At 36.8% G+C, this 13,573-nt stretch overlaps 1 protein-coding gene across 1 annotated transcript in view; it reads left to right on the top strand.

The window, feature by feature from the left end:
* The first annotated feature begins 8,515 nt into the window (after positions 1 to 8,515).
* Positions 8,516 to 13,573, top strand: part of LOC127158363 (B-cell receptor CD22) — a 58,042-nt gene continuing 52,984 nt past the window's right edge. Inside the window, exon 1 of the mRNA XM_051101528.1 lies at positions 8,516 to 8,570. Within this exon, the coding sequence (XP_050957485.1) occupies positions 8,516 to 8,570 (55 nt within the window). The remainder of the gene's footprint in view (positions 8,571 to 13,573) is intronic.

Raw genomic sequence — 13,573 nt, 5'->3', positions numbered from 1 at the left:
TAGATGTTGACATTAAATACAATGCAAAGAGTGATACCATGGACAGGAAACAGGAACAGGAAACCTTAATTTCCTGACTTCTCTCTGTGTGGCATTGCCATTATATGACTGATGACTTGTGTGATAATAGAGACGTTTACACACGCATGTCCTTAATAAATAGAAAACAAACAATATGGCGGTGCAGTGGCTTCACTTTTATGACATCATGAGCAACACAGTTCTCTATTATAGATCAGTTTTCGCCCCCTGCTGGACATCTTTGATTATTGTGTCACGTGACTCACGCTTCCATACAGCAGGGACGTCCATTAGAGCCAAGCAGGTGATCAGATGATTTACTTATTAATGTGCAGAACTTGTGTAAAATATTATTTTTTTTTTTTTTTAAAGGTGTATTTTTTATTTAAATTTTCTTTCATTTGCTGAAGCCCAAATGAGTTTTAATTATTTCAGGAATTCCAGAGGAGACTCACAGCATAAACTCCTCTCATTACGACCAGTCAGTATTGATATTTAAATAATGCATTTTAATGAAAGAAAATAACATCACACCATTTGAATTTTGTCATTTAAATTTTCTAATTTAAAATGCATCCTGAACCAGGAAATACAAACACATTCAAATAATAATGGACCCATCCAAGTGCACAAACACAACACACACGCACAAGTGGGCAGCCATATTGCTATCTCTGCAGCACCCAGGGAGCAGTTGGGGGTTTGGTGTCTTGCTCAAGGGACTCACCTCAGTTGTGGTATTGAAGGTGGAGAGAGTACTGGTTTACCACTCCCCCCACAATCAATCCTTTCCAGACCTGGGACTCAAACCCACAACCTTTCGGTTACAAGCCCAACTCCCAAACCATTAGGCCACAGCTGCCCCAATGATGAGGTGAACAGATGCTACAGCAAAGAAACCAGACAAGATGCAGGAACGGATGTGTTCAGAATTACAATACAAACATATGAAGAACTTTAAACACAGTACAGGATAAAATAACATGCAAATGAAGACGAAAAATGGTGATTTACAGCTGTTGTACATCAGTGTTGATGTCAGTAGCAGGAGATGGTGACCTCTGGTGGTAGTTTGTGGTTTGTATAAGCACATATGAGACGATCACAAATAAAAGAGATCATTTAAAGGGAAAGTAACAGCAAAAGACAAATTAGCTGAATAGAAGCTGAGAATATTGAGCACTTTGAGACCATAAAACAATACATTCGTCATTGTGAAGCAGGAGCTTGTATCCCACCACTGAACATCACTTCCTGTGTTTTGCATTGCTGACCTAAATTTCACAGTAAATATTTACACAACAATTCACCAGCTTTTAACTTTAATTTAACTCCACTGTTACATTCCACTGTTCTTCACTAATGATCCCTGTCAATCATGAGTAGCTCCACCCCCACAGAGCTCAGGATTGGTTCCTTTGTGCTCCGCCTCTTACTGCAGCATCTTCCTACTGATCTACATAAACAATCAGATGAAGAACGACTGACTGATGTTCATCAACAACATTATGAAACCTTCCACAAGATACATAAAACAATCAAACTAGTACTGAAGAGTGTTTTATTGATTATACTGAGAAGAGCTGCAGGTTCAGACACTTAAACCGGCCTCACACTACAGGATTTTTAGCCCGATTTTGCCCTCCCGAGAATCAGAGCAAAAATCTTGTCGAGCACCTCGATCGGTCCCAATGTTCGGCACGGATTATCTGGTAATGTGAGACGTTCACAGATCGAATCTTGCACCTCCCGATCTGCTCTCACACAAATCGGGGCTGCCCCGATCATATCAAACATGTTTGATATCCAGGATTTTAAATCGGGATGATCACGGCTATGATTACCTCAGTACTTTCACAACAGCCAATGCACGACCGCAAAACAGCTGCTGTACGGTCCGTTGGATAGTGAAGATGGAGGAAACTGCTTCTTATGTTTTTTAGTAACACTGTCTGTATAATATGTTGAAAACACACCACAACCGCATGGAGTAAGGAAAGCAATGCTCCATGAGGCCCGAGTCCGACCCGAGCCCATCTCTTTTCCCCTTCTCCCAAAACAGCTTATACTACTGTTTTATTTTTTTACTGTTTTAATTTAAGATTTCTGTATATAATACAGAAGCATTTTTTTGTTCGTTAAATATAAGTTTTTGTTTTTTTTAAATTAACAACCAAGTGGTCAGCGGCAGACAGTGAGTTGATCATATACTATGTTTAATCAATTTTGCCTTCTCAAATCACAACCTGCCTAAAGTAAAATCTATAGATATAAAACAGTTAAAGTATATAACAGTTAACTAACATTTGTAAACATTAGTTGCTGAAATGACGATCTGTTGCTTAAGATCACGTGAGGCGCTCCCTCCTTCATGATAATCTTAATAATATCTTGTAGTGTGTGATGTGCCACAATTTTCAAATCTTGTAGTGTGTGCATGTTTAAGATTTTAGGGAAGATAATCTGCAAAGATTCTTCTTATGTGTGCGCTGCAACCAGATTTCATAATCGGTTAGGATTTTAAAACTCCTGTAGTGTGAACCCGGCTTTACTGATGGATTCTCATGTTGAGGATCACGAGTCATGCAGGAGTCTTCAGGAGGTCTGCGATGAACGATCTGTGTGGAAGAGAGCGAGAGATCGCTCATGTGATCATCTGTGATGATGATCTGACTTTGACGTCTCACTTACTGTGAGTGTGTCGTACAGGTCAGAGGTCGTGGACTTGAGCTCAAGAGCTGTGTATGTGTCTTCATTGGGATCAGAGATCTACAGAGACAGAAGGACACAAACACTGTGAGTTCATGTTGAAAATCAGTAACTATACTGACTTTAAAGTTTAGAGGAACTTTTAACTGGATAAAGAAATATAGACTCATGTGGCTTATACTCTCATATCTCTGTACGGCTGTAGGAAACATTTCTGCATGCAGAAAAACACTGTAAATAATTGTGATGATCTCACCGCAGACTCCTTGATAGCAGATCTTCTGTTCATCCTTTTAGTAAGACTGAAAAAGCAAAACAAGTCTTGAAGGACTTTGAGTTGAACTTTAAGTCACTAAGCAAATGCCTACTTTTACAATAATGTTGTTTATAAATTAGATTCATTTAGATTTATTAATAAACCTAATTTTACTAATGGATAAACTGCAATTTTTAACTGTTGTACACGGTAAACAAGTAACTGTAACTGTTGTGTGGTAAACAAGTGTACTTTACTTAAACATAACACTTAACCAAAATCTAGTAAGTTAATACTGCAAAAATACAGCAGTTATTTTTGAAAGGAACTTCTTACCAAATGTACATCACAAAAGCACCTGATGCTCCACCGAGTAAAACACCAACAACAGCAGAAACAGCAACAGATGAGAAATATCTGACTGCTGAAATACACACCGAAATATACACCAAATGCTTAACAGGATTGGATATGACAAAACAAGGGCGTAGATTTGCTCTGGACATTGGTGGGGACCTATTTGTGCGAAGTGGATTGTCTATTGGTGAACTGTCAACAAAATTCTAGCCATGGCAATATTAGTATGTAGCACATCAATTTCTTTCACAAGACTGATTTCTGACAAATAGTCGTCATTAGATTAGGAGAACTGACAGGGATCATATTTATACTTTTACATTTAGCTGTTTAATCTGCTGTTAGTTTTAAGTCCGTATTCACAGACTATAGCCTGCCCTGCTATAATGAATGTGCGTCAAAGCGGTAAAAAAAAAAAAAAAAACCACTAGCATTAACGTTAACTGTTGTTGTTATTTTGATGGATTCACTAGCGAACTTGAAGTGACTTAAACTTTTCTTTGAAAAAAAAGCTCCTTATGTTGTCCTTATCCATTTGGCGCTGCTTGTATCTGAACGCAGCCATAGCCTCTCACATGATAGCAGGGAAAGGCACAGCCAATCAAAATGTTCATATGTGTTTTGGGGGCGGGAGGACTCAAGGAGAGAACGTGATTTATCCCTTTCTGCGTGTCTAGGTTAATGTTGACAGCACGATTTTTTTTTTTTTTTAAGTGGATTAAATTATTGGTGGGGACATTTGGTCGGAGGATATTGGTGGGGACACATCCCCTCCGTCCACCCTAAATCTATGCCCCTGTGACAAAATATACTGACAAATAAGGAAACAAACACATATACTGTATGTGGTTAAAAAATAAAATATGATTCATAAAACTCACACATGACATTTAAAGTCACAGTATCAGAGTCTTTTCTCTCCATGTTCATTTCTGGACTTGCACTTGTATTCTCCACTGTGATCAGAGCTGATCTTTTAGATGCTGTAAAATTTTCCAGATCCTACAAACGTTCCTCCTTTAAACCAGCTGATTTCTGCAGGTGGGTTTGAATCACTGCTGCAGATCAGAGTCACTGAATCTCCCTCCACTATTTCACCAGATGGACTGATGGACACTGAGACGATCTTTGGTGCATCTAACACAAAAAAAATACAAAACATTACCAAAATAAATTTGACATCACAAAGTCAGACTTACAAGTCCTAGATAAGAAGACAGCATTTAAGCAGTGTTGAGTTTAATGAGATAATTATATGACTTATGAATTTGGTGAAAAAACAAGAGCTTCCACAAAACCTATTTATCAGAGATATGTAACTTGAACTTGAAAAATGGTCTGTAAACGTGACAAAAGATGAACAGTCTGTAGATCAAGTGTGTGGAGGAGAGATATCTGCCTGCATCCCTTTTCTGACTGACTGCAGCAGGAGTTTTGTTTCTGTCACTTCCTCAGTTAATGGCTGTGAGTTTCTGTACCAGATGAATGTTGCTCTGTCAGTCAGAGTGCAGCTGCTTTTACATGTCAGACGGACTGAATCTCCCTCTGTCACTCTCTCAGGAGACTCCACCTGAAGATCTGAACACAACACACACATTATATCTAGTGCTGCTGTCACACACTCATTATTATTCAACATAATGCACAGAAGAAGAGTGAAACCTCATGAAAGTCACCTGTGACAGTAAGATTCACTCCTGGACGACCAAGCCATTTTCCATTCAGGTTTATCAGTGATGAATCTGAAATAGTACTCATGTTCGTCTTTCTGTGTCACATGATTCAGTCTGATGGTGCAGTTCTGCTGTTTATCTCCCAGATACTGAAGCCTCTGACTGTATTCAGGATCCTCAGACAGATCTGGAAACTCTGCAGCATCATTTTCAACATTTGTTTTGGTCCAGAACACTTTATTGATCTGATATCCAGTAGGGTATGTATAAGTGCAGCTCATTATCACTGATGAGTTCTTTAGTGCACAGATGTGTGAATGACTGTAACTCACACCCCAATCAGCACAAGAAACCCCTGAAACACACAATTCTTCAGGATAAAAATGTTTTATCAGTCACAACAGACCATGAACACAATACTTTTTTACCACTAAACAGCAACTCGTTACAGAAAACAAAACCTCATTTTCACAGAGTCTACTGAGTGATATATGGTGTGAAGTTCATCATCAGCTTTTATGAAAGGTGTTGCAGAAATAAATGCACAGTGACAAAGAAGTGAAAGAAAAACCAGGAAATCAGCCGTGAACAACATGCTGCACTATCAAATAATGAAAAACAAGAGTAAGAAAATAATCAAAGTTGATTTTTACTTGGTCTATATCTCTGAACTCATGTGACACAATAAATATTTAACATATTAATTTCTGATATCAAGAGCCAAAAACATTCACAATTTGTTTCACTAGTTAATCAGATGCTCTGAATAATGAGCACATCCTTCCTAAACAACCTGACAGTGACTAACAAAAGACCACTGGATTTTTATAAGTCCCTTGATGTATTTCACCCAAACTTCCTGTTTAAAAGGAAACATATGATCACAGTACGGAAGAAAGTGCTCATCTGCTGCTCATTGTGAGGCCTTAAATAAAAACATCAGAGTGTTACTAATGTGAATGTAACAGAGACTCACCGTGAATCATGAGCAGAAAGATCAGAGGAAGACGAGGAGCCATTCTGACCGACATCAGCATCAAATATATCTATAATACAGCATTAATCAGCACTTATTGTCATAACTTTTACTGTATGTACATCATCCTATTCTTAATATTTCACATGTTAAGACATGTATGTTATATGAGCAATAATCATCAGTTTTTACTGAAGTACAAGTGTGTTTGTCTTACCGTGTTGAAGCTCATCAGGTCAGCAGTAGCCAGATGACTGACTGTTTTAACGCATGCATTTATAGCTCTAGACATGATTGTTTGTGTGGTTAACATTGTTTTAATGCCCATCAGCGGAAATATAAGTCTCCCTGCCTTAACAAGAGAAATACATTACTGAATTAAAACTACAGAAAAATAGTGATGGCTTTCTTTAAGTAAATTTAAATATATTTACTGAAGATATTTAGAGAACAAGATTATGTAACCAAACATTTTGCTGGACGACTTATAATGATGTTCTTGCACACAGAGACAGGAAACTTGTTTCCCTTTTTTTTCTCTGTCACCCCCTGCTGGATATCTTTGATTATTGTATCACATGATTCTCACTACTGTACAGCAGAGACGTCCATTAGAGCAGTGGTTCACAATCACGTTCTGGAGGCCCCCAACACTGCACATTTTGCATATCTCCTTTGTCTGACACACCAATTTCAGGTCTTGGAGTCTGTACTAATGAGCTGATGATCTGAATCAGGTGTGTTTGATGGAAAACATGCAGTGTTCGGGGGCCCTCAGGAACGAGGTTGGGGCCAGGGACTGCTTATGGAGAGAAAAGGAGCCCCTCATAATTATAACAGTGATCAAGCACATGCTTAATACAATTTTAATCTTAGATGCCATTAGACTTCCATTTTACTGAAATTTTTATTTTTTCTAGATTATGTTTAATATTTCTTCATAACATGTTTTGTTTAATTTGTCTGGATTCTGTTTAATGGTTAAAGTAAATTGTGATAAAACATGTCTAATTATTAGAAATTTAAAATGTATACAGTTTAAATGCATACAATAACAATTCATTAAAAATTGGTCAAAAATATTTTAGGGCCATATGAAATCTGTTTTATTTTTTCTCAAATTATGTTTTATTGTACTCAAAATAAGTGTTTTTTGTTTTTTCTGGATTCCATTTTAATGAAAATGTAACAATTCATTTTATGTTTTGGCAAACAAAGTACTGTACAGCAAAGGTTTACTGTAAAACAACTGAATAAAATAGTGTGATTTATTCCTTTTAAAATTATTATTATTATTATTATTATTATTATTATTATTATTATTATCAGAGCAGTTCTGGAGAAAAGTTCTTGCGTTTATATCCTAATAAAGCTGAGACGACAGACACCGAAAGCATCATGTGTGCTTGAGTTTGTGTCGTAGATGAAACCTCATGTCTGACACAGAGACATGCAGGACTATTTATGACTATATATTTACAAAAAGCAGTCTTCTGCAGTTTATTAATTTGAGTACAAAGAACAATTGTTCAGGAACATTCAACTACAATTATTAAACTGATAAAGCACATAAATGATGATAGCACAGTGAAGAAAAAATCAAAAGCTCAGATTTGAATTATAAAAAAAAAAAAAAAAAAAAAAAGACACTAAAAAATGTTTAAACATTAGGTCCAGTTATTTGGCCACTTACTAAAATCCACATGTCATCTAACCTTGTTTTTTTTTTTATGCTACTTCATATTCCTTTTACTGTCCCTTCATTTAAATACTCAACAAAATAAAACTAAATAAAATCATAGTAATCACATTAAGTTATTGTTTCTGTTGTCAATGCATTGGATAGAATTATAGATGATTCCTTAGTTAAAAGTGCTTCAGTCAAGAGCAGTAAATGTGATTTTCTCTCCATCTTTTGTTATTTAATTAACATTAATGAAACAGACAGAAGCAGGTATATTAGACTGCTGTCATTTTAAGACCTAATGCACAGATCCAGTACTGATACTTATATCACATCTCTTTATATCCACTGGAGAATTAGTGGATTTTGGAGAACTTCAGTCCCTGCTATACACAATGTCATTACAATTGATTGTAATCATTTGTCCAGACAAAGAATCCACACAACTCCTACACTGTAAAAAACAATTTGTTGAGTCAACTTTAAATAATTTGTAACCTGGTTGCCTTAACATTTTAAGTTCAGTCAACTCAAAAAAAAAGTTTGTTAAAAAAAGATATTTGAGTTCAATCAAAAATATCTATTGTCAAAAATAGTGCAATAATAATTACATTATGCCAATATCTTTATTCTGAATATGTTTTTGCTTTATCATGAGTCATATTTTTTCTCTTATCAAAATTAACCATGTTTTTTGGCAGATTTATTAGAATTTGTTTTAATTCACAACCATAGTTTTAATACAAATTTCATGGTTAAAAATTTCATGTACTTAGTTACTTCCCATCTCTGCAATGTAGGTACATTAGCTGATTATTTATTGGTTGTTGTAGGTGTTGATGTCAGTCAGAATGTCTCCTCCTCTTCCTCTGATCTTTCTGCTCATGATTTATGGTGAGTCTCTGATGTTACAGCAAAATTGTATAATTTTTTAATCTTTTTTAAAGTATTTCACTATTTTTGCAACATGTCAAATGTCTGATTTTTTTCTTCATCATAATTTTTAAGCATTTGTTTTAATGTCTTTATTAAATTTATTTTTGGGGTTTATTTTGAAACTGAATCACTGGTCAAATGTCTGATTTCATGGCTATATTTATGCAGCCTTCAGTCACCACATTCCACCAATAAGAGCAGAGTGTGAAGGTTCATGCACCCAATAGCTCAAACATTTACCCTGAAGGTGGTTGTATTAGGATGATAACAAATACACACAGCAAGACTTGACAAAGCATTTGATGAACATGAAAGTAAAGTTAAACATCTCCCATGGCCTTACAGTCACCAGATCTTTATTATTGAGCCATTTGGGGTGTTTTGGAGGGGTCAGGAAATGTTTTCATACACCAACATCACATAGTGACCTGGCCACTGTTCTAAAGGAATGGCTCAAAATCCTTCTGGCTACTGTGCAGGACTTGTATTTGTCATTCCCAAGATGAAATAATGCTGTATTGGCTGCAAAAGGAGGCCAAACGGCATACTAATTGTGGTCTAAACCCAGGTGTTTCAGTTTCACTGTCCAACCCCTGTAGTTTAAAGTATAGTATAAATCTGGTCAACACTGTCCTCTAGTGGAGAGTTTCGGTTGAGTTCTGACTTCATTGCGCTTGTTTTAACCTTTGTCTGTTCTGTAAATATCGTGTTGTGGAAAATTGTAGCGTTATATTAAACAAAAAATCTGTCCCTGTGCACAAGTATAAATGAGAAGTACTGCACATTAAATGTGTATGTCTGCTAATAAGAACACACATGGATTAAAAGCTGCAAAAAAATTATTTCTGTGTTTCAGGGGTTTCAAGTGCTGCCTGGGGTGTGAGTTACAGTCATTCACACATCTGTGCACTAAAGAACTCATCAGTGATAATGATAATCTGTCTGAGGACCCTGAATACAGTCAGAGGCTTCAGTATCTGGGAGATAAACAGCAGAACTGCACCATCAGACTGAATAATGTGACAAAGAAAGATGAAGACAAGTACTATTTTAGATTCACAAGTGATATACCTGATGGCACATGGCTTGGTAAACCAGGAGTGACTCTTACTGTCACAGGTGACTTTCATGAGGTTTCACTCTTCTTCTGTTCATTATGTTGAATAATAATGAGTGTGTGACAGCAGCACTAGATATAATGTGTGTGTTGTGTTCAGATCTTCAGGTGGAGTCTCCTGAGAGAGTGACAGAGGGAGATTCAGTCCGTCTGACATGTAAAAGCAGCTGCACTCTGACTGACAGAGCAACATTCATCTGGTACAGAAACTCACAGCCATTAACTGAGAGAAGAGACAGAAACAATGAACTCCTGCTGCAGTCAGTCAGAAGAGAGGATGCAGACAGATATAGCTGTGCTCCACATGGACACACTTACATCTCTCCTGCTGTTCATCTCAATGTCACATGTGTGAACCGATTCATTTGTACTTCTGAAAAAAACAAACAAACAAACCCACCTGCAGAAATCAGCTGGTTTAAAGGAGGATCGTTTGTAAGATCTGGAAGAATCTACAGCATCTCAAAGATCAGCTCTGATCACAGTGGAGAATACAAGTGCAAGTCCAGAAATCAACATGGAGAGAAAGACTCTGATGCTGTGACTTTAAATGTCATGTGTGAGTTTATGATGATTCAGTAACTGGCAACAGATTAATGGGTTGACAGTTGTAAAACCTAAATGTGCCTCTTCTTTGGTCTGTTTCAGATCCACCCAGGAATGTCTCTGTGTCCATTAATGGATCTGGTGAAATGGTGGAAGGTGATTCAGTGACTCTGATCTGCAGCAGTGATTCAAACCCACCTGCTCTGAACTTCAGCTGGTTTAAGGAGGATGAATCCTCAGCTGTTGGATCTGGACAGAGTTTCAGTGCACTACAGAGTGGACGCTTCTACTGTGAGGCTCACAATCAACATGGATCTCAGAGATCAGACACTGTTACTGTCACAGGTGAAGGTCTGAAAGAGCAAACCTGTATAACTTTCTTTTTTTCGGACAGTTGATATTAGCTGTTATGTTTCTCTCTTTCAGTTCATCCCAGATCCAGTGTGCATGTCATTTTTGGGATCGCATGTTAATGATGGTGCAGTGGAACATTAGTCATCCTCTTTGTAATGTGAGAACCAAAAACAACATTGATATTTTTAAATATAATCATCTGTATGCTGTCTGTCATTATTACAGAAAAAAACGAAGGAGTAAATCTGAAGATCTCACAGTGAAGGTAAATCAACCAGTCACAACTTCAGAATCAGAAAATCAAAACCTGTTGAAATGTCCTCATAACATGAACAGCGTCTGATTCACAAACAAATTACTCATATGATTCAGTTAATGAATCATTTAAAAAGCCTGATGTCAGAGTGATTCAAACCAACTCTGTTCCCAGAGAAGACATATATAGACCAATTTTGGTGTTTGCAAATAGTAATAGTTTTTTAGTAGTTCAAATAGTTAGTTTTAATAGTTCAAATAAATGAATGGAGCCTATATGGTGGCAGCTTTAAAGTAGCAGTTTATGGAAGCCATGGAATAAAATAATAAAAAAGGTCATTTTGAGTTTATATTTAGAACTTCTGACTTTTTTTCAAATCGTGTCTCTGATGACAGTGTTCTATGAGAAATTATTTACATTCTGATTCTGACATCCAAAGGCATACATTTTTTTTCTCTCTTATTCCATGGATTTTGCCCATTTCCCTCCACTTGTTACCAGTGTTTTTCTTCCACCACAGTGTGCACACAGCTGCAAGTGCAACTGTGATGTCTGTATTCAGCTCTTGAGCTCACAGTAACTGAGACATCAAAGTCAGATCATCATCACAGATCTGTCAAATCATCATCACTGGTCTTTGGTCAGACCTCCTAAAGACTCCTGACCTAAACATGAGAATCCATCAGTAGGTGTCTGAACCTGCAGCTCTTCTCAACATTATCAATAAAACTCTCTTCAGTACTTTGATTGTTTTATGTGTCTTGTGGAAGGTTTCATAATGATGTTGGTGAACTTCAGACTGTCTTTCTTTATGTTATTGCCTGTTTTTGAACAATAGGAAAAGGCTGCAATAAGAGTCGGAGTGCAAAGGAACCAATCCTGAGTTCTGTGGGCGGAGCCACACATGATTGACTGATTACATCAGAGTCAGTGAAGCATTTTATTTCTTTATAGTTTCAGAAACATGATGTAACTGGAATTAAATGAATGCTACTGTATAGAAATATAAATGTTAAAGCGAAGTATGCTCATAGTTTAAACATTTTTATGCTGTATTTTCCTGTAATATTTCCTGTTCTCTAAACATCTTAAGAAGTTGTATTTAACTTGAAGAAAAAAACATCATAACTGTTTTTGTTTAGTTAATTAGTTTTCTCATAAGATTGGGACACTGATACTCAAATTGAAAACATTGTTGTTACTATTAGAATTTAAACAATTTTTTACAGTGTGTTTATTCTCTGGAAGCTTGTGCTATAAGAATAAACACTATTGCTGCATTCCTGACATGGGTCAGAAACCTCAGTCACTTCACTTGTACCAAGTACAGACACTAACATAAACTGGATATTTAAGCAGTAAACCAGTCCATATTCACACATGTCTCACAGTGATTTATTATGCAGAATATTGAACCGATTGGCCAAGACAAGAGTATGTTTAGTTTGTGTTTGACCAGTATGAAAGAAGCTGCAAAGCTGCTGTTTTTCTGCTACAGAAGTGAAACAGAATACAGTGCTCTTCCACGTCACCGTCAGATGCATCAAACACATCAAAAATATCTTAATTCATGTTCCAAAGATGAACAAAGGTCTTACGGGTTTGGATGAACATGACAGTGAGTAATTAATGACAGAATTTTCATTTTTGGATGAACTATACCTTCAGAAGGCTTGGAGGTCAGTCAGGCTTATTGAAGCATCAGCCTTAGTTATAAAAACATACAAAGTGAAACTTGAAAAGAAAACTCTTTAGCTTGTGAAAATGTCGCGAATTTAGCTCAAAGGGAAATGTATATAAATAATTACAATTAATTATGATTAATTACAATTATTTATATCAGCTGCCAGTAGTAACTGTAGCAGAATTAATTTTCCATCAACTAATCTGTTCGCCCAGCGAACATTCAGTACAATTTGTATATCAACTCTAAAAAATGATATTTTCTTGGCCACAGAAAATAACTTTCTTAAAGTACCATTTCATTAGAGCACGTAGCTCGAAGAATCGGAATCGTAAAGGGACATTAAATTGCAAGGCAGAATCAGAATCAAAACTCATGTAATTTGTGCACAAGAGTTTTATTAACGAAGGCCTAACACATTAACTAACCTAAACAAACAAACATGAAAGCACTCAGACATGGGAGAAGGGTCAGTGAGAAGCAGTTAGAGAGAGACAAGGAAATGAAGCTATGAAAAGAGTCAGTTAACCACCTGAGTGAAACCATCAGTGCTGTCTACAGCTTATACTAAACCTCTGTTTTGTTTAGTTAAGTGCACGATACTTGCATTGCCTTGGTCGTTGAACAAGTGTCCAAATGCAGTCTCTGAAAGTCTTGATGGTTTGGAGCAGTGGTGGTTTTGGAATTGCACTCACGTTCTTCCGGGTCTGAAGAGTGATGAACTCCAAAGATGTCCTGACTCGTTGGTGACTGGGAGTTTCTTCCCATGTGAAAAGTGAAGAAGAACCAAGAGCTGAGAGGGACTCAGCTGAAGTCCTGTGATCTTTGGGGAATGGAAAGACAAGGCCGCAAGGCCTGGCACACGCTTAAGGAAGTCCTGAAGAGTTCTAGCTCATCTTCTTAGGTTCTAAAAGAACCACTGACTGACTGAGGCGAGTCATGAAAATGAATTCAGGAGTTGAGTGGAAGTGTCTGGCTCTTTGTGGTCGAGAGCCAGTGTTGGG

This window comes from Labeo rohita, unplaced genomic scaffold (assembly GCF_022985175.1).
Source record: "Labeo rohita strain BAU-BD-2019 unplaced genomic scaffold, IGBB_LRoh.1.0 scaffold_148, whole genome shotgun sequence".
NCBI classification, from domain to species: Eukaryota; Metazoa; Chordata; class Actinopteri; order Cypriniformes; family Cyprinidae; genus Labeo; species Labeo rohita.
This window is presented reverse-complemented; position numbering and strand designations above follow the sequence as displayed.